Below are 22,356 nucleotides of genomic sequence, written 5' to 3' on the forward strand. Positions count from 1 at the left end.
AAAGAAATACCCACCGTCAATCAGACGATCTTTATACTGATTTCAACTATAGCATTCTTTTTCAAAGGGCACTGGTAAAAATTATCTAATTCTTTCTTTTTTTTTTTTTTGGTACATTTTTTATTGTTTACACTATTACAGATGTCTTCTTTCCCCCCTGCCTACCTCTACACAAGCCCTTGCCTCCCCGCCCCTTTCCCTATGGCCATATGCCTACTTCTTCATTATGTTTGTCTGTCTGGTGCATTGTAGTATTTTTTTAGCATCCCTGGATCCTGCTTCCAAGTGCCAGTAGCATTCTGCTCCTTTATTAATAATCCCCACACATTTCCATATGCCATTACTTAAAAACCACTGACTGACTGGATAATTGCAATGTCCTCCTAACTGCTAGTCTCTTGGCTTCTTTCCAGTTGAGATTTTATATACCACTAGAGGCCCGGTGCACGAAATTTGTGCAGGGGGGGTGTCCCTCAGCCCAGCCTGCACCCTCTCTAATCTGGGACCCCTAAAGGGATGTCTGACTGCCCGTTTAGGCCCTCCCCTGCAGGCCTGGTTCCCCCCAACTGCCCTCCCCTGCAGGCCTGACCGACCCCAACTGCCCTCCCCTGCAGGCCTGGGTCCCCCCCAACTGTCCCCTGCTTGCCTGGTTGCCCCACCTGCCCTCCCCTGCAGACCTGGGTCCTCCCCAACTGCCCTCCCCTGCTGTCCTGGTCGCCCTCAACTGCCCTCCTCTGCTGGCCCAGTCACCCCTAAATGCCCCCCTCCCTGCAGGCCTGGTCCCCCCAACTGCCCTCCCCTGCAGGCCTGGGTCCCCCCCAACTGTCCTCCTCTGCTGGCCCGGTCACCCCTAACTGCCATCCCCTACAGGCCTGGTCTCCCCCCAACTGCCTTCCCCTGCAGGCCTGGTCGCCCCCAACTGCCCTCCCCTGCAGGCCTGGTCCTCCCCTGCTGGCCTGACCGCTCACAACTGCCCTCCCTTGCAGGCCTGGTCCCTCCCAACTGCTGGCCATCTTGTGGCAGCCATCTTGTGTCCACATGGGGGTGGCCATCTTTGACCACATGGGGGCCGCCATCTTGTGTGAGTGACGGTCAATTTGCACATTACCTCTTTATTATATAGGATAATATTAACACCCAAAAGTCTATGGGTGTTAATAGAAGCATAGCTCAGAAGCTACCCCAAAATCTAAATTTTAAAGCAAATTTTCTAAATATCTATTAATTTCTTTCTTTTCTATGCACACAAGTCATGAGGCTAGAATGCCTTTGTCTTTTTAGTACATTAATTTGTACTTGACTAAAATCTACCTATCTTTGGCACCTTCTCCATTCCTTCTGCTTTCCCTACAAAAATATCATCACCCCTTTTATTTACTACCAAGCTCTTCGTTTGTCATGTCCTGTCCCTCCTTTATGGCTCCTACATATCATCTTGTATTCCATTTATTATGTACATCTTCTCATCTATATTCCTCAATGACAAAGTTTTTATTTTATTACAGTTTTTAATGACAATGTTTTTATTTGATTTTCTTCCACAGTGTCTAGCACTGTGCCTACACATAGTAACATTCAGTAAATCTGTTGAATGAATTAATGTTTCCACACTTAATAGCGTCCACATTTCCTCCCCTTTGTGCTTAACTAATAGGTTTGTTTTTTTATAACTGATATAGTACTTTGGTAACTTGACTCTTTCATGTAGCTTCTGGCATCTACCAGAAGGGATCAAGATAATATGCAAGCTGAACTGAATCGCCTTCAAGCAGAAAACGATGCCTCTAAAGAAGAAGTAAAGGAAGTTTTACAAGCCTTAGAGGAACTTGCTGTCAATTATGATCAGAAGTCTCAGGAAGTTGAAGACAAAACTAAGGAATATGAATTGCTTAGTGATGAATTGAATCAGAAATCAGTAAGATATAGTTTTTTCTTTCTTAAGACTTGATAAGTAGGTATATAGAAGGCAAAAAAAATACATACCAACTATCTAGAAAATTGTCAGTTCCATTAATTTGCTCAGACTTATGGCAGTAAATGAAAATGGAATCTAATTAATTTGGAAGTTGGCCATTTCAAGGCAGAAAACATTACTCAATCTCTAGTTAAGTAATACAGACTACTGTTCTTAATGGAGCACAGTATGGCAACTTTACATTGTCTATTAAGTCTAAAATATGTTGTAAGTTTAAACTGGTAACTATTCCAGAACTAAATAGTTCAAGAAAATGAAAGCAAAAAAATAATGTTTTGAGAGTGTTAGACATGTCAATACCTGTTGATATTTGAATTGATCTTTCATTTAATAGATTAACTGTAACTTTCATTTTTGCCCATCTACTAGGCAACTTTAGCAAGTATAGATGCTGAGCTTCAGAAACTTAAGGAAATGACTAACCACCAGAAAAAACGAGCAGCTGAGATGATGGCATCTTTACTAAAAGACCTTGCAGAAATAGGAATTGCTGTAGGAAATAATGACGTAAAGGTAAATAATAATAACCAAACAGTAAGTGTAATTATCTGGGTGCAGCTCATTCTTTTGTTTATTTCTTATTACTTTTTATTTCTTTACAAAGTTATTTTTCTAAAAATATATATTTTTATTGATTTCAGAGAGAAAGGGATGAGAGAGAATCATTGATCAGATGCCTCTTGCACACCCCTACTGGGGATCAAGTCCGCAACCCAGGCATATGCCCTGACCGGGAATTGAACTTGTGACTTCTTGGTTCCTGGGTTGACGCTCAACTGCTGAGCCACACCCGGCTGGGCCAAGTTTCTTTTCTTACCCATTATCTCATCCTCATAATAGTCATGTGTAGTAGAGGGATGGTATTGTATTCATTTTAAATAGATGAGAAAAGAGAAAAAATAGATGAATATTCAGTAAGTAGCATTTATTTGAACCCCAAGTTTAATTCTATATAAAGATTTTGCACTTAGAAATTATGCTAGTATATTACAATGCATGACAGTATATAATTGGAACAACAGTGAAGATTAGCTCAGGGAATAAACTCATAAATGAATTGGCCTGTAGTTGCTTTTCCATTTAAAAAGGAAAAGATGAGCACTGCTAATTAAATTTTTTCTTTAATTTTTATTATGAAAAATTTCAAACATATAACAGAATAATACTGTGAACCTCAGAGTTATCAGTCATCAAAATTTGGCCACACTTGTTTTATCTATGCCTTTTTCTTTTCTATTACATTATTTTATGGATAATAATATTGGTATGTTATCACTAGGCATGTGATAAAAAAATAAAATTGAGTGATCTGGTAGATTTTGAAACTTAGACCAAAAATGTAAACTAAGACTATATAACATGAAATATTTGTATATTGCATTAAGTATCTGTTTGGACTTCACCTTTTTTCATTAAAACCTACTTATAGTTACAAACAGAACAAATTTATACTTGGGTTTATAGTGAGAACATACTAAAGGCCAAATTTGAGAAGAATTGGAAATGAAGTAAAGGTTTTCAGTATGGAACTTACATTCCTTCTATTGGTTGTTATTCAGAGCTGCTGTCTATTGATGGAGGCAAAGATTCTTTTTTTTTTTTTTTTCAGTTGTATTTTTCAGTTCTAGATGTTTTTATTTAGCTATTTTTTTAAATTTTTATTTTATTGTTTAAAGTATTACAAATAGTAGTACATATGTCTCTTCTCCCCCCCCCCCCCATTGACCTTCCCTTGCCCTCTCCTACCCCCCGCACATGCCCTCCCCCGCGCCAGTGTCTTTCGTCCATTGGTTATGCTTATATGCATGCATACAAGTCCTTCGGTTGATCTCTTACCCCACCACCCCCAACCTTCCCAGCATTCCCGCTGTAGTTTGACAGTCTGTTTGATGCTTCTCTTCCTCTGTATCTATTTTTGTTTATCAGTTTATAATGTTCTTTATTATCCATACTTGAGTGAGATCATGTGGTATTTTTCTTTCACTGACTGGGTTGTTTCACTTACCATAATGCTCTCCAGTTCCATCCATGCTGTTACAAATGGTAAGAATTCTGTCTTTTTTACAGCAGCGTAATATTCCATTGTGTAGATGTACCAGTTTTCTGATGCATTCACCTGCTGATGGGCCTTTAGGCTGTTTCCAAATCTTAGCTATTGTAAATTGTGCTGCTATGAACAAAGGGGTGCATATATCCTTTCCTATTGGTGTTTCTGTTTTCTTGGGGTATATTCCTAGAAGTGGTATTACTGGGTCAAATGGCAGTTCCATTTTTAATTTTTTGAGGAAACACTATACTGTTTTCCACAGTGGCTGCACCAGTCTACATTCCCACCAGCAGTGCACGAGGGTTCCTTTTTCTCCGCATCCTCTCCAGCACTTGTCGTTTGTTGATTTGTTGATGGTATCCATTCTGACAAGTGTGAGATGGTACCTCATTGTTGTTTTGATTTGCATCTTTCATATGCTTAGTGACTTTGAGCATGTTTTCATATGTCTCTTGGCTTTCTGAATGTTCTCTTTCAAAAAGTATCTATTTAGGTCCTTTGCCCATTTTTCGATTGGGTTGTTTATCTTTTATTATGTTGTATGAGTTCCCTGTAAATTTTGGAGATTAAACCCTTATCGGAAATAACATTGGCAAATATGTTCTCCCATGCAGTGGATTTTCTTGTTGTTTTGTTGATGGTTTCTTTTGCTGTGCAGAAGCTTTTTATTTTGATGTAGTCCCATTTGTTTATTTTCTCTTTAGTTTCCATTGCCCTAGGAGCTGTAACAGTAAAGATATTGCTATGACAAATATCTGCTATTTTCCTGCCTAAAAATCTTCCAAGATTTTTATGGTTTCTTATCTTACGTTTAAGTCCTTTATCCATTTTGAGTTTATTTTTTGTATGGTGTAAGTTGGTGGTCTAGTTTCATTTTTTTTGCAAGTATCTGTCCAGTTTTCCCAACACCATTTATTGAAGTCACTGTCTTGTCTCCATTGTATGCTCTTGCCTCCTTTGTCAAATATTAATTGAGCATACTGGCTTGTGTCGATTTCTGGGTTCTCTGTTCTGTTCCACTGGTCTATATGTCTGTTCTTGTGCCAGAACCAGACAGTTTTGAGAACAGTGGCTTTATAATATAGCTTGATATCTGGTATTGTGATCCCTCCAACATTGTTCTTCTTTCTCAAGATTGCTGCAGCTATTCGGGGTCTTATTTTATTCCAGATGAATTTTTGGAGAATGTGTTCTAGGTCTGTGAAATAAGCCGTTGGTGTTTTAATGGGGATTGCATTGAATTTATACATTGCTTTGGGTAGTATGGACATTTTAATGATGTTAATTCTACCAATCCATGAACATGGTATGTTCTTCCATTTGTTTATGTCTTCCTCTGTCTCTTTTTTCAATGTCCTGTAGTTTTCCAAGTACAGGTCTTTTATGTCCTTGGTTAAGTTTACTCCTAGGTATCTTAATTTTTTTGTTGCAATGGTAAACGGGATTGCTTTTTAATTTCTCTTTCTGTGAGTTCATTTTTGGTATATAGAAAAGCCATAGACTTTTGGGTGTTAATTTTGTATCCTGCTACATTGCCAAATTCATTTATTAAATCTAGTAGTTTTTTTTATGGAGTCTTTGGGGTTTTCTACATACAATATCATGTCATCTGCAAATAAGGACAGTTTTCCTTCTTCTTTTCCAATTTGGATGCCTTTTATTTCTTCTTCTTGTCTGATCGCAATGGCTAGTACTTCCAGTACTATGTCGAACAGGAGTGGTGAGAGTGGGTATCCCTGTCTTGTTCCTGTTCTTAGGGGAAATGGTTTTAGTTTTTGCCCATTGAGTATGATGTTGGCTGTGGGTTTGTCATATATGGCTTTTATTATGTTGAGGTGTGATCCTTCTGTTCCCACCTTGCTGAGAATTTTTATAAAGAAAGGATGTTGGATTTTGTCAAATGCTTTTTCTCTATCAATGGATATGATTATATGGTTTTTATCTCTCAATTTGTTTATGTGGTGTATCACATTTATTGATTTGCAGATATTGTACCATCCTTGCATCCCCGGAATAAATCCCATTTGGTCATGGTGTATGATCTTTCTTTCCTTTTTTTTTTTTTTTTTAAATATGTTTTTATTGATTTCAGAGAGGAAGGAAGAGGGAGAGAGAGATGGAAACATCCATGATGAGAGAGAATCATGTATCGGCTGCCTCCTGCAAGTTCCCCACTGGCGATCGAGCCCACAACCCAGGCATGTGGCCTTGACCGGAATCGAACCTGGGACCTTTCAGTTTGTAGGCCGACGCTCTGTTCACTGAGCCAAAATGGCTAGGGCATGGTGTATGATCTTTCTAATGTAATGCTGGAATCGATTTGCTAGAATTTTGTTGAGAATTTTGGCGTCTATGTTCATGAAGGATATTGGTCTGTAATTTTCTTTCTTTGTATTGTCTTTATCTGGTTTTGGGATTAGGGTAATGCTGGCTTCGTAGAAAACTTGGAAGTGCTCCTTCGTCTTGAATTTTTCTGAAAAGTCTTTGGAAGATAGGTTTTATTTCTTCCTTGAATGTTTGATAAAACTCCCCTGTAAAGCTGTCTGGTCAAGGGCTTTTGTTTTTTGGAAGTTTTTTGGAAATTACTGCTTCAATTTCCTCCATAGTTATCAGCTTATTCAGATTTTTTTATTCCTCCTGGTTGAGTTTTGGAAGGTTGTATTTTTCTAGGAATATGTCCATTTCTTCTAGGTTGACCAGTTTGTTGGAGTAGAGTTGCTCATAGTATTTTTTTAAATGTATTTCTTTATTAATTTCAGAGAAGAAGGGAGTGGGAGAGAGAGAGAGAAACATCAATGATGAGAGAGAACCAGCTACCTCCAGCACGTCCTCCACTGGGGATCGAGCCTGCACCCAGGCATGTGCCCTTGCCCGGAATCCAACATGGTACCCTTCAGTCTGCAGGCCAACGCTCTATCCACTGAGCCAAACTAGCTAGGGCGCTCATAGTATTTTTTAACGATTCTTTGTATTTCTGTGGTGTTTGTTGTTATTTCGCCTCTTTCATTTCTGATTTGGTCCTCTCTCTTTGCCTCTTGGTGAGCCTGGCTAGAGGTTCATCAATCTTGTATATCTTTTCAGAGAACCAGCTCTGGGTTTCATTGATCTTTTGAACTGTGTTTTTGGTCTCTGTGTCATTTATTTCCGCTCTGATCTTTATTATTTCCTTCCTTCAGCTCACACTGGGTTTTTCTTGTTGCTCTCTTTCTAATTCTTCCAGTTGCAGAGTTAGATGATTTATTGCCAGTTTTTCTTGTTTTTTGAGGTAGGCCTCTAATGCTATGAATTTCCCTCTCAAGATTGCTTTCACTGTGTCTCAAAGATTTTGGATTGTTGTGTTTTCATTGTTGTTTGTTTCCAGGATGTTTTTTATTTCTTCTTTGAACTCTTTGGTAACCTACTCATTGTTTAATTATATGCTATTCAGCCTCCAAGTGTTTGAATTTTTGTGATTGTTTTTACTGTAGTTGATTTCTAATTTTATGCCATTGTGATCTGAGAAGATGCTTGATATGATTTCAGTCCTCTTGAATTTGTAGAGACTTTGCCTTTGTCCCAATATGTGGTCTGTCTTTGAAAATGTCCCATGTGTGCTTGAGAAGAATGTATATCCTGTAGTTTTGGGGTGTAATGTTCTAAAGATGTCAATTATGTCCATCTGGTCTAGTGAGTGGTTTAGGATTGATGTTTCTTTGCTAATTTTTTGTCTAGAGAATTTATCCAGTGATGTTAATGGGGTATTAAAGTCTCCTACTATGATTGTGTTGCTGTCAATCTCTCCCCTGATATCTTCCAGAAGTTTTTTTATGTATTTGGGTGCTCCTGCATTTGTTGCGTAAATGTTTACCAGAGTTATATCCTCTTGTTGTATAGATCTGTTTAGAATTATGAAGTGGCCTTTCTTGTCTCTTATTATGGTCTTCACTTTGAGGTCTATTTTGTCAGATATAATATTGCTACCCTAGCTTTTTTTTTTTTTTCATTTCCATTTGCCTGGTAGATATTTTTCCATCCCTTCACTTTCAGTCTGTGTGAGTTCCTTGTTTTAAGGTGGGTCTCCTGTAGACAGCATATATACAGGTCATGTTTTCTTACCCATTCAGTCACTCGATGTATTTTGATTGGAGCATTTAATCCATTTATGTTTAATGTTATTATTGATAGGTACTTGTTTGTAGCCATTTCTGTGCTTTATGCCTGTGTTCCTTCCTCCCTTTCTATTCTTTTTACAGCATTCCCTTTAGCATTTCTTGCATTGCTGGCTTGGTATTGATAAACTCCCTTAACCTTTTTTTGTCTGTAAAGCTCCTGATTTCCCCTTCAATTTTGAACGATAGTCTTGCTGGATCGAGTATTCTTGGATGAAAGCAAAGATTCTTACAACCTCTCTTCTCATATGTCATTTCTTAATGTCAGCTCAACCTCACTGAAAAAAAGAAGAGTGTTATTGTTAAATACTGGGTGACTTCACTTGATCTCTTTATTATCAGTCTGAATATTCTGTCCTATCCTTTTCTTGATAAAGTAATGGGAGATGTTGGAGCTATTTGGGAATCTTTGGGGATGGAAATGTAGATTTATTTCATATCATTGAACACTAGAAAGGTGGTGTTCAAAATTTTCTTTGTAGATTTGCAACTTCTTTTTAGAAAAATCTTTTTGTTTCATGTTAAAATAATCTTAATTTAAGTGGAAAAAGTTGTAACGACAGAAGATAAAGAGTGGAATGGCTTATGTGTAGTCGCCAAGTGATAGAATACAGGTTTCCTGACTCCTAGACTCCTTTCTCCTCCCACTATTAGAGCAGTATTTAAAAGCAGGTCATCCTTGCAAATAGGTTCTTTAAAAAGAAATCTATGGATCCTCAGTATTTTTGTCATTTGCACGTAATTCTTTTCCTGTTAACATCATCAGTTAAACCCTGCTGAGGTCTACTTAACTTGTTTTGTGATTTTTACATTATGATTCACTCTTTGTGTGTACAGTTCTAAGGATTTTGACAAATGTATAATATAGAGTCACCATTACAGTATCATAGCATAGTTTTACCACTTAACATCACCTATCATCTCCTTTGCTTTTTCTATTCACCCCCTCCCCTAAACCCCTAATAACCACTGACCTAAAAAAATTCTCAATAGTTTTGCCTTTTCCAAAATTTCATATAGTTGGAATCATATAGTATGTAGCCTTTTTAAACTGGCTTTTTTTCACTTAGTGTTCATTTAAGGATTCTTTCATGTCTTTTTGTGGCTTGGTAGCTTATTTTTATCACTGAATAATAGCCTGTGGCAGTGGTCGGCAAACTCATTAGTCAACAGAGCCAAATAGCAACAGTACAACGATTGAAATTTCTTTTGAGAGCCAAATTTTTTAAACTTAAACTTCTAACGCCACTTCTTCAAAATAAACTTGCCCAGGCCGTGGTATTTTGTGGAAGAGCCACACTCAAGGGGCCAAAGAGTCGCATGTGGCTCGCGAGCCGCAGTTTGCCAACCACGGGCCTATGGTATGGATATACCAGTTTGTTTATCCATTCACCTATTGAGGAACATCTCGGTTACTTTTTTTTTTTTTAATAATTCTTTATTGTTCGTATTATTACAGGTGTTCCTCTATTTCCCCTCCATAGCTCCCCTCCACCCAGTTACCACCCCACCCCATGCTGTTACCCACCCACCCCACCCCCGGCACGGTCCTCATGCATAGCTGTAAGATTTTTGTCCAATCTCTTCCCGCACTCCCCACTCCCCCTTCCCCCCAAGAATTGTCAGTCCACTTCCTTTTAGTGCCCCTGATTCTATTATATTCACCAGTTTATTCTGTTCATCAGGTTTTTTATTCACTTGATTTTTAGATTCACTTATTCATAGATATGTATTTGTTGTCACTTTGTTGTTAATAATTTTTATCTTTTTACCTTTTTCTCTTCTTCTTCCTCTTCTTAAAGAATACCCTTCAGCATTTCATATAATACTGGTTTAGTGGTGATGAACTCCTTTAGCTTTTTCTTGTTGGTGAATCTCTTTATCTGACCTTCAGTTTTAAATGATAGCTTTGCTGGGTAGAGTAATCTTGGTTGTAGGTTCTTGCTATTCATCACTTTGAATATTTCTTGCCACTCCCTTCTGGCCTGCATCATTTCTGTTGAGAAATCAGCTGATAATCGTATGGGTACTTCCTTGTAGGTAACTGACTGTTTTTCTCTTGCTGCTTTTAATATTCTCTCTTTGTCTTTTGCCCTTGGCATTTTAATTATGATGTGTCTTGGTGTGGTCCTCTTTGGATTCCTTTTGTTTGGGGTTCTCTGCGCTTCCTGGACTTGTAAGTCTATTTCTTTCACCAGGTAGGGGAAGTTTTCAGTCATTATTTCTTCAAATAGGTTTTCAATATCTTGCTCTCTCTCTTCTTCTGGCACCCCCATAATTTGGATGTTGGTACGCTTGAAGTTGTCCCAGAGGCTCCTTACACTATCTTCATATTTTTGGATTCTTTTTTCTTTTTGCTCTTCAGGTTGGGTGTTTTTTGTTTCCTTGTATTTCAAATCTTTACTTGATTCTTGGGATCCTCTAGTCTACTGTTGAATTTCTGTATATTATTCTTTATTTCAGTCAGTGTATGCTTAATTTCTGACTGGTCCTTTTCCATTTTTTTTGGCATTCTCACTAAGATCCTTGACGGTCTCACTAAGGTCCTCGGAGGTTTCTAGAAAATTCTTGAGTAACCTTATAACTGTGGCTTTGAACTATATATCCAGTAGTTTGATTTCCTCCATTTCTTTCATTTGTGACACGTTTCTTTGTCTCTGCATTTTGGCTGCTTCCATGGGTTGGTAGAGTGGCCTTTTGTAGTAGGTGTCCTATAGGGCCCAGTGGCTCCGCCTCCCCAATCACATGAGGTGGACACTCTTGGTGCACCCCTTTGTGGGCTGGGTGCACAGTCCTGTTGTAGTTAAGCCTTGATTGTTGTTGGTATCACTGGGAGGAATTGACCTCCAGACCAATTGGCTGTGAGGACCAGCTGTGTCTACAATGGAAGAACTGCTGTGCTGGAGATACCCTTATGGGGCAGGACTTGCTTCAGTGGGGCTTTGGTGCTCACTGAGTCTGCCCCTTGAGTGTGTTGCTTATGGATGTGAAGAGTTGTGATCTGGTATGGTCTCACACTGACCACTGGATACACTGGCTCTTGGATCTCCAAGGAGGTGCAAAGTCAGCCACTGCCTGAGGCCACCCATTAGGAGCTACAGAGATCCTCTTTGTTTAGGGTGTGGAAGTGCCCAAATGAGGCCCAGCTGTGAAGAAAGGCAGGCTGCTGCTGCTGGGGCTTGGGTCTTCTTTTGGAAGCTTTGGAGCTCTCTGACCAAGCTGCAGTTTGTTAGGTTTTAGGCTGCGAGAAAGGACAGGCCATTCATATGCAAAAGCCGCTGGGCACAGCTTGGGGTGGGGTTGTAAATTGGGTGGGGTGGGGTCTCAGGGAATCACCAGGGTGGATCAAACAGCAATGGCTGCCTGTCAGCCCTGCACACGAGAGGTCACCGCGTCTCTGCGTCCCCACGCAGGAACAGTGATCACTGCGAGCACCTCTGAGAGCTGCCCTTGCGTTCCGGCCCGGTACCAGACAGTCCAGTTTCTTCCCGTAAGAATCTGTGTCCCCAGAGTCTTGCCCGGAACTGGAGTTCAGAGCAATTGGGAGCTTGTATCTCCCTCCCGATTGAAAAAAACAACAGCGCACCCAGTTGCCAGCCTGTTTTCTGCTCACCTCAGCACCTCCTACCCGTCTCAATGCACTTTTTTCTTTCCTTCTAGTTGTAGTACTTCCACTCAGCCAGCTTTCCTGTGGTTTTTGATGATCATTGTTTTGTCTTTTAGTTGTAGTTTTGATGTGGTTGTGAGAGGCAGCAAGTACAGGTGTTTACCTATGCCACCATCTTGGTTCTCTCTCATCTCGGTTACTTTCAGTTTTGGCAGTTATAAATAAAACTGCTGTAAACATTCATGAACAACTTTGTCTGTGAACCTAAGTTTTCAATTCAATTGGATAAAAATACCTAGGAGTATGATTATTAGATTGTATGGTAAGACTATGTTAGCTGTGTAAGAAACTCCCAGAGTAACCATACCAGTTTGCATTGCCATCAACAATGAGTAAGAGTTCCTGTTACTTCACATCTTCACCAGTACTTGATGCCATTACTTTTTGGTTTTGAGCCATTCTGATAGATTTCTAGTGGCATCTCATTGTTGCTTTAATTTGCATTTGGGTTGCATATATTTCTCCCAGTCTGTGACTTATCTTTTTATTCTTCTCATAACAGTGTCTTTTACAAAGCAGAAATTTTATCAAAGTCCAACATACCAATTTTTTTTTCCACGGATTATGTTTCTGATGTTTCTAAAAACTCATCTCCAAATTCAAGTTCACCTAGATTTTCTCCTGTGTTACCTTCTAGAAGTTTTTTTAGTTTTGCATTTACATTTATGTCTGTTATCTATTTGGAATTAAATTTCCTGAAAGGTATGTCTGTCAGAACTCATTGTTTTACATGGGGATGACCACTTGCTCCAGCAGATTTATTGCAAAGACTATTCTTTCTCTATTGAATTGCCTTTGCCCCTTTGTCAGAGATCAGCTGACTGTCTTTGTGTGCATCTATTCCTGGGCTCTATTCTGTTCCAGATGTCTATTTATTTATTCTTTGACCAATATCACATCATTTTGATTACTGTAGCTTTATGGTAATTCTTGTAGTTGGGTAGCATTAGTCTTCCAAAATTGCTCTTTTTTTAAATATATTGTTGGCTGTTTAGGGTCTTTTGCCTTTTCAGGTAATCTTTAGAATCTATTTGTTGATATCCACAAAATAACTTGCTGGGATTTTGATTGAGGTTCTATTAAATACACAGATGAACTTGGGAAGAACTGATATTTTACCAGTATTGTCTTCCTATCCATGAATGTGGAATATCTCTATCTATTTAGTTCTTTGATTTCTTTCATCAGTGTTTTATAGTTTCCTCATAGAGATCTTACACATATTATATTACATTTATACCTAAATGTTTCTTTTTGGCACTGATGTAAATGGCACTGTGTTTTTTCATTTCAAATTTTTGTTGTTTATTGCTGGTAGAAAAGAAAGGAAAATGATTGACTTTTGTATGTTAACCTTGTATCTGTGATGTTACCATAATGGCTTATTAGTGCCTGGAGTTTCTTTAATAATTATGTCATCTGTGAACAAACAATTTTATTTGTTCCTTCTCAAGCTCCACTTAATTTTGACACTAAATATTATACTGGAATTTTATAATGAAAGTATAGAATGTACAGTGACTGCAGTTCCTCTTTGGTGAACTTCAAAGTCATTTCTATGACACCTAAACATCCTTATCTATTAAGTTTTAAACTGGGAGTTACATGTGATTAACAATAAATTTACTGAAAAGAGCCTGTGAAGAGGAAATCCAAATATTGAAAGAGGTAGAATTGATCAGTGGTTTTTTGGTATGTTTGTTAGGTGTGTGTTTCTTTTTTTCATGTAGACATATATTAGCATTAAGTTTAGAAAGGAAGGAAGGAAGGCAAAAATTAAGCTCTATTTTATTTGCCCTTTATTAAAAACAAGTATATTTCATAAAAGAAAAAACTCCAGACTTCCTATGAATATTGAGTAATGTTAAAATATAGTTAATTTTGTTTTAAGATTTTTAGAGTCTAATTTGGTAATCACACTGGATATTTTTTTTTATTATTTTTTTTAATTTCACTGTTTTCTCATAGCAGCCTGAGGGAACTGGCATGATAGATGAAGAGTTCACTGTTGCAAGGCTCTACATTAGCAAAATGAAGTCAGAAGTAAAAACAATGGTAAAACGCTGCAAACAGTTAGAAAGCACACAAACTGAGAGTAACCAAAAAATGGAAGAAAATGAAAAGGAGTTAGCAGCATGCCAGCTTCGTATCTCTCAAGTATGTATTAACAAAAAAAAAGTTTCTATTTTTTAATAACCACATATAAGTTTTATTTACTGTAAAAATTTTAAGAATAACAAACTTACATAGGTTATTTTGAGTAATAAAATAGGTTAATTTTATCAGTTTTTCCTAGTCTAGCTGTATTAATAATAACATGAATGATTTGACTGGGCTGTATTTGCTAACGTGTATATGTTAAGTATATAGATTTACTAGAAAGATGTGACTGTTGAAGAATCTAGAGGAATTCTGGGGTGGACAAAACTGCAGGGCCAATTTTTTTGCTTTTCCAGTTGAATAAATGAGGCCAGTCACCAAGAATAGGAATTGTAATATGGAGGGAAGAAGGTAATATATCATATGGAGAAAATAATGTCTCTTTTTTTCAGCCTTTAGTGCCTTTGCTTACAAGTGTTTTAAGCTATACAGGTGACCATTTTATTGATTAAATTCTTTTTCATTGTAAAACTGGCCCCTGAACATTTTAGGTTTGTATCTTTAAGTGTATTATATATTAATACATGGATAAAACTTGCTTATTTTCAAATATTCTTAGCAATGAAAAGTGTACATGAGAATTTTTCCACTTCATATCACTACATTTTTCCCAAAAGCATGAAGCCAAAATTAAATCATTGACTGAATACCTTCAAAATGTGGAACAAAAGAAAAGACTGCTGGAGGAATCTGTTGACTCCCTCAGTGAAGAACTAGTCCAGCTTCGAGCACAAGGTATTAACTTATAATTATTTGAGTTATATCTTTATTAATTTATCCTTTAATGTAATTGTTAATTTATATTTGCACTGATAATGAATAGTAGGAATCTGGATAACTTGAAATAGAGAACAAATAATATGTTTTAATATGGCTTTGATACATTTTTGAAGTTGTATTTGAATATGGAAGTAGCCAATCTGGGAATTTCCCACTAAGTTACGAGGTCACACATATATATGAAGTTTATACACACACACATATCTTAACATAGGAACTTACAAAGCTGTCTCGTTTCCCTACCATGCCTTAACCCATTTGTTCTGGGATTAGGTAAAGAAAATAAAGGTAACCATAATATCAATCAACACAAAGGATCTAAGTCAGTATGTTGAGCTTAGCAAGATTTACTGTGTGGCATTTGGATAAGTTAAAGTCAAGAACTGCTAAGGAACATATCCCTCGTAAAAGCCATTTTCTCCTTGGTTTATCTGAAGAACTTTAAGGTTTATTTCCTCTTTGTTTTCTCTCCCTGTCCTAACAGAGAAAATGCATGAAATGGAAAAAGAGCACTTAAATAAGGTTCAGACTGCAAATGAAGTTAAGGCAAGTTTTATGTTATTGGATTCTAATGGCTTTAATCCATCAATATTTATCTTCATTAGTCTGATTTAATATCCTTTCCCCCGAAATAATTTTAGCAAGCTGTTGAACAGCAGATCCAAAGCCACAGAGAAACTCATCAGAAACAAATTAGTAGTTTGAGAGATGAAGTTGAGGCAAAAGAAAAACTTATTACTGATCTTCAAGAGTAAGTATATTTTTCTTTCCTCTAAATATTAAAAACTAACTCAGAAAGATTGACTCTTTAGGTAAAAGGAAATAATTGGTTACTGGTAGATAATATGTTCTCATTAGATACCTGCATTTTTTTAATTGAAATTGTAATTTTTGACTTGACAATAAATTTGTTCATTTATAACTTCTAAGTTCCTGGTGAAAATATTTTTGGGGTCTTTTGATGTAACTATTCAGTAAAAAGAAAAAAAATATTTAACCGTTATTACAAATAGAAACCACAGTCTCCTTCAAATCATTTCATTCCTTTTAAAAAATATTCTTAACTGAGAAAACTATATTGGAAATGTGGGCTTTAAATTTAAGAGTTTGAAAGTCTTAATGACAACATTCAGAAAATGGTGGTGTTGATTGATATTGTAGGGGTTTTTTTTCTTTCTTTTGTCAGCCAAAACCAGAAAATGATGTTAGAACAGGAACGCCTGAGAGTAGAACATGAGAAGTTGAAAGCTACAGATCAGGAAAAGAGCAGAAAACTACATGAACTTACGTGAGTTAATGTTTTAATTCATGTTTTAAATTTAAAACTAAGGGATTGTGGGTATTACTGTCAGATATATTCAGTGGGTACATTTTTTCATGTTGTGTTTTTCTTCATTGGTTTAATATATACCTAAAAACTTGCAGTGTATCCTTGTACTTAAGTAAAAGCAAGGTCTTGTAGTTCAGTGATGATCAAGATTTCTGATTCCTATTTACTGTTTCTGTGCCACCATTTTACTTCAAGATCTATCATAAAAACTGAATTTTTGTCAGAACTGATCCTATATAATAAAAGACTAACATGCAAATTAACTGAACGGTGGAACAACCGACAGAATGACCAGTCACTATGATGCACACTGACCACCAGGGGGCAGACGCTTAATGCAGGAGCTGCACCCAGGCCCCAGGCCAGCCAAGGCAGGTGCCCCCCAATTGCCCCACCAGTCGCCCCACAGAGGGAGGTGACTGGCAGAGGTGGCAGGGGATGGGGCCAGCAAGCAGGTGGTGCCAGCGAGAGGGTGGTGCCAGGCTGGCCAAGGCAGGTGCCAGTGGAGGCCCCGTGATCGCCCCGCAGAGGGAGGGGACCGGCTGTGTCAGCAGGGCGTGAGGCCAGCAAGCAAGTGGGCGGCGCCAAGGCAGGTGCCAGGGGGGCCCCCTCCTCCCCCCCCCCCCCCCCCACCCATCACCCTCCTGGTCGCCCCACAGATGGGCCCTGATTGCCGGCCAGGCCTAGGCCTGAATTTCATGCACCAGGCCTCTAGTCTTGCATAAAAGGACATTATTATTTTAGCCTTGCCTCTTGAACAGAGGTTTTTTACCAATTGCTTTTTTTTTTTCTAATTTTCTAAGAGTATATTTAGCCCTAACCGGTTTGGCTCAGTGGATAGAGCATCGGCCTGTGGACTCAACGGTCCCAGGTTCGATTCCGGTCAAGGGCATGTACGGAAGGGCATGCATGCAGGCACCTCCCCAGTAGGGGGTGTGCAGGAGGCAGCTGATTGATGTTTCTAACTCTCTATCCCTCTCCCTTCCTCTCTGTAAAAAATCAATAAAATATGTTTTTTAAGAAAGAGTATATTTAGTCAATGCTCAGTTTTCTACAATCTGAGCAGACAAAACTCAGGATTATAATTTTTCACATGCCTTGAATTTTTAAGAGATAACTTATAAATGAATTACTATTGTTAAAAAGGTAACAAGGTAATACCATCTCAGAGTTGATTTTATAAATATTCTGCTGAAACTTAGCCATAATTTATTGAGAATAATTTTAAATAAAATATGTAGAATATTTTAATTTCAATAATTTATTTAAATTTTTTTAAATTTTTATTTATTGATATTAGAGAAAAACATCAATTTGCTGTTCCACTTATTTATGCATTCATTGGTTGCTTCTTGTGTATGTCCCCTGACCAGGGATCATACCCACAACCTTGGCCTATTGGGACAAGCTCTCACCAACTAAGCTAGGGTTTCAGTTATTTATAATCTCCATAATTACCAGTTAATCAGAATATCTTGAATAAAAGCAGTGTGCTATATGTGACATATTCTATAATATAAAAAGAGCCACTCCTTATTCTTTGGATTCTGCCACATTTTATTTTATCTCTTCCATTGCTATATAGGAGAGTTTTCTTCTAATAATGGATTTAGAAGGATTTATAAAGCATTATAAAAATTTCTTTGAAAGACACAACATGAGTAAACTTTTAAAAATGAGTGTCTTTTATTTGAATTGAAGAATTTCTTTGAGAAAAATATTTGCATCAAGTCTTGTGCTAAATAAAACTAGAATTTTATGGACTCATAGGTGAAAATATATGTATATTCTTCCTCTGTCTAGGATTATGCAAGATAGACGAGAACAGGCAAGACAAGACTTAAAGGGTTTGGAAGAGACAGTGGTAAGAAAAACTTGAAAATAAATAGGATTGGGGAATGTTTAATGGGGTTTTTTTCCCCTTGGTTATATTAAATTTGAAGTCTGAACTCCAAAAATACTGCTGTTCTTAATTCAAGGCAAAAGAACTTCAGACTTTACACAACCTGCGGAAGCTCTTTGTTCAGGATCTAGCCACCAGAGTTAAAAAGGTAATAAAACTATACTGAGGAGTGGGCATTTGAATAAATGGGGTCTATAGTGTGTAATTCTTTGCATGCATAAGCGAAACGTTTTATGTTGTCTTAACTATTTTTGTTTAGTTAAGATTAGTTTTTTTTTTTAATTTGTTCATAGTATTAATCAACCTTCTTTCCTTAGAGTGCAGAGATCGATTCTGATGACACTGGAGGCAGTGCTGCTCAGAAGCAAAAAATCTCTTTTCTTGAAAATAATCTTGAGCAACTCACTAAAGTCCATAAACAGGTAAAAAATATATATATATATTTTGTGATTGTTGCAAGAATTGAAAAATTGAGAAGTGGCAATTTTTTCATTGTTCATACTCGGAACCATTCCATTATCACTAACAATTTGTAGGGAAGTTAATATTTTTAACAACCCTTTATCAAAAGTCCAATGAAAACCTTTTGGGGATTTTAAATCTGTCAGTTTTCTTAATTTAATCAAGGTAATTAAAATACCTCTGGTAGATAAGTCTTTGCAGCTGAAATACAAATTTTTTTGGTTCTTTTACATTTAATGCCCCAAGTTCATGAGGCAGTTTTTGGTTTTTGTTTTTAACATATTTTTATTGATTTCAAAGAGGAAGGGAGAGGAAGAGAGAAAAACATCAATGATGACAGGGAGTCATTGATTGTCTGCCTCCTGCATCCCCCACACGGAGATCGAGCCCGCACCCCTGACATGTGCTCTGACCAGGAATTGAACCATTATCTCCTGGTTCACAGGTCGATGCTCAACCACTGAGCCACGCTGGCCAGGCCAGTTCATATTTTTTTCAAAAGTACTGCTTACTATTTCTTATTTTTTATTATAGTTTGATACACAATTTATTTACTTAAATTATTTCTTATCACACTGAATTGTATATCTTTGCTATTGTAAACTTGATGTTTGCACTAGAGCAGTGATGGCGAACCTATGACACACGTGTCAGCACTGACATGCGTAGTCATTTCTGATGATACGCGGCCGCTAGGGCAGCCGCATGCCGAGGATGAAACATTTGCTGCTCCTGAGGATGAAACATTTGCGAAATAATGTTTTTTCCTCAAAGTGACACACTACCCAAGTTATGCTCAGTTTTTTGGTGAAGTTTGACACACCAAGCTCAAAAGGTTGCCCATCACTGCACTAGAGTAAGTTTACAGAAATTTTAGCCTTTTATGCTTTCAAAAATATTAATAAGGGCTTGCTAAATTTATGGGTATTTGTGGGTCTAAAATGATATTCATTTCCATCAGATGAATATATGTCCTAACTTATTGTCATTGCCTAGTAGGAGGAAAGAACAATCCACTCACACCATAATTTAAGTGAAATTAAATCTTTGTGAGAAATATATGTGTATGATATATACGAATATATGAACTTCTTGCTTGTTGCTAAGCTACTTGGAAAACCTTAAAATTAAATTTCTAAAAATATTCTCTTTTCTGAAGAAATTATGAACAGCATATTTTCTTTTTTTTAAAAAACCTTATTTTTGAGAATATTACAGATGTTCCTCTTCTCTCCCCCCCCCCCCCCCCCAATAGCCCTTCTCCACCTGGTTCCCACCCAATCCCAGGTCTTCGCTATCCTATTGTCTGTGTCCATAGGTAATGCATATATGCATATGAGATCTTTGTTTAATCTCTTCCCACCCCCCTCACCCCTTTTCCCTCTGAGAATCGTCAGTCTATTTCATTTCCATTCCTCTGATTCTATTTTATTCTGTTCGTTAGGTTTCTTATTCGTTTATTTTTAGATTCAATTGTTGATAGGTATGTATTTATTGCCATTTTATTGTTCATGTTTTTTATCTTTTTCTTTTTCTTCTTCTTAAAGAATACCCTTCAACATTTCATATAATACTGGTTTGGTGGTGGTGATAAATTCCTTTAGCTTTTTCTTGTCGGTGAAGCTCTTTATCTGATCTTCAGTTCTAAATGATAGCTTTGCTGGGTAGAGTAATCTTGGTCCTTGCTTTTCATCACTTAGAATATTTCTTGCCACTCCCTTCTGGCCTTCATAGTTTCTGTTGAGAAATCAGCTGACAGTCGTATGGGCGCTCCCTTATAGGTAACTAACTGTTTTTCTCTTGCTGCTTTTAACCTTTTGCACTCGGATGTCGAGTGTGACTTGACACGGTTAGCATCAGTAGCAGCTCTTTTTATACTCTTTGAATGTATTAATAATTTGAAATATAAAAAAATCCAAATAAATATGTTTGAAAAGAAACTCCAGTTTTTATTCTACTGCCGCGCTTTGTAAAATCTGGGGTATTTAAAAAACTAAATCCCAAGTAGAATAAAGGAATCAAGAAAAAAGCAAGCGAGTGCAAAGGGTTAAGATTCTCTCTTTATGTTTAGCCCTTGGCATTTTAATTGTGATGTGTCTTGGTGTGGTCCTCTTTGGGTTCCCCTTGTTTGGGACTCTCTTTGCTTCCTGGACTTGTAAGTCTATTTCTTTCACCAGGTAGGGGAAGTTTTCTGTCATTATTTCTTCAAATAGGTTTTCATTATCTTGATCGCTCTCTTCTCCTTGTGGCACCCCCATAATTTGATATGCTTGAAGTTGTCCCAGAGGTTCCTTACACTATCTTTATATTTTTGGATTTTTTTTCTTTTTTCCTCTTCTGATTAGGTGTTTTTTTGCTTCCTCATATTCCAAATCGTTGATTTGATTCTTGGAATCCTCTGCTCTACTGTTGAATCCCTGAAATTATTCTTTATCTCATTTAGTGTATGCTTAGTTTCTGACTGGTCCTTTTCCATGTTTTTTGCACTCTCACTAATATCCTTGAAAGTCTCATTAAGTCCCTGGAAGGTCTCATGAAAGATCACTTTATAACTGTGACTTTGAGCTCTGTGTCTATTTGCTTTCTTCCATTTCTTTCATTTGTGACATGATTCTCCGTATTTTGGCTGCTTCCCTGTGTTTGTTTCTATATATTGGGTAGAGCAGCTATGTCTCCTGGAGTTGGTAGAGTGGCCTTGTGTAGTAGGTTTCCCATAGTACCCAGCTGTTCACTCTAGGAGCACTCCTGTGTGGACTGTATGCACAGTCTTGTAGTTGAATGCTGTTGGTGTCACTGAGAGGAGTTGACCTCTAGGCCAACTGGCTGTGAGGACCAGCTGCAACTACAGTGAGAGAGCTGCTGTGCAGGAAACACCCCTATGGAGCAGGACTTGCATCAATAAGGCTATGGTGCTCACTGAGTCTGCCCCTTGAGTGTGTCACTTGTGGATGTATTAGAGTATGGTCTGAAGCTGTCCACTGGGTGCACTTGCTCTAAGGCCTCCAGGGAAGTGCAAAGTTACCCACTGCCCGGTGCCAGCTGGCAGAAACTACAGAGAGATCTGCAGATGGCTGCTATTTTGTATTGGGCTTGGAAGTGCCCAGGCGAGGCCCAGCTGTGAAGCAAGGTAGACTGGTGCTGGTGCCAGGTCTTGGGCCTTTTATTGATAGGTTTGGGGCACACTGACACCAACTGCAGCTTGTTTGAGAGATTTTAGCAAAGTCTGAAGCCTGAGCCAAGACAGGCCATTCATATGGAAAAGCTGCTGCAAACAGCTTGGGTGGGCTGCAAATTTTACAGGTTGGGGTCTCAGATACATAGGGTGGAGCAAACAGTGTGCTCTAGGTTGATGGGGACTCAGATTGTTTGCCAGTCAGCCCTGGGACAGGGTAGGTTTCAGCATAGGAACAGTTACCTCTATCTGGTAGAAAGCTGGCCCCAAGTTCCTGTCCCGATGCCGGACAATCCAATTCCACCTCATATTTGTCTAGGTCCCCCAATGCCCTCTGGCGCCGTAGCTTAGAGAAAGCAAGTCCAAGTATGTTCCTCTTGGGCCCTTTAAGAGGGACACATGGGTCTCTGGTAGCCTGCATGTCCCTTAGCCACAATCCCCATTGGTTTTTACAACCTGAAGTTATGGGGACTTTTTTCCCATCTCTGGGACCTTGGACTGGGGTCTGGTATGGGGCTGGGACCCATTGCTCCTCATGGCAGTCCCACAGGGACAATTTCCCCCTGGGTTAAAAAAAAAAAAAAAAAGGCACACATGGGTATCAGACCAACCCATTCTGAGCCTGCCCCACGAGTAGTCTCAACATGCTTTCTTCTTTACTTCTGTAGTTGTAGGACTTCCATTCAGTCAGCTATCAGGCGGTTCTGAATGA

The 22,356-nt window shown here is 38.1% G+C and overlaps 1 protein-coding gene across 1 annotated transcript in view; it reads left to right on the forward strand.

Annotated features, from left to right (window-relative positions):
* Positions 1-22,356, forward strand: part of KIF5B (kinesin family member 5B) — an 84,196-nt gene that overhangs the window by 51,124 nt on the left and 10,716 nt on the right. Inside the window, exons 14-23 of the mRNA XM_079768600.1 lie at positions 1,709-1,915; positions 2,345-2,488; positions 13,806-13,994; positions 14,615-14,732; positions 15,262-15,327; positions 15,423-15,528; positions 15,964-16,065; positions 17,911-17,971; positions 18,087-18,158; positions 18,328-18,432. Coding sequence (XP_079624726.1) covers positions 1,709-1,915; positions 2,345-2,488; positions 13,806-13,994; positions 14,615-14,732; positions 15,262-15,327; positions 15,423-15,528; positions 15,964-16,065; positions 17,911-17,971; positions 18,087-18,158; positions 18,328-18,432 — 1,170 coding nt within the window. The remainder of the gene's footprint in view (positions 1-1,708; positions 1,916-2,344; positions 2,489-13,805; positions 13,995-14,614; positions 14,733-15,261; positions 15,328-15,422; positions 15,529-15,963; positions 16,066-17,910; positions 17,972-18,086; positions 18,159-18,327; positions 18,433-22,356) is intronic.

The sequence above is a fragment of the Cnephaeus nilssonii genome (genome assembly GCF_951640355.1).
Source record: "Cnephaeus nilssonii genome assembly, chromosome: 4".
Lineage (NCBI taxonomy): Eukaryota > Metazoa > Chordata > Mammalia > Chiroptera > Vespertilionidae > Cnephaeus > Cnephaeus nilssonii.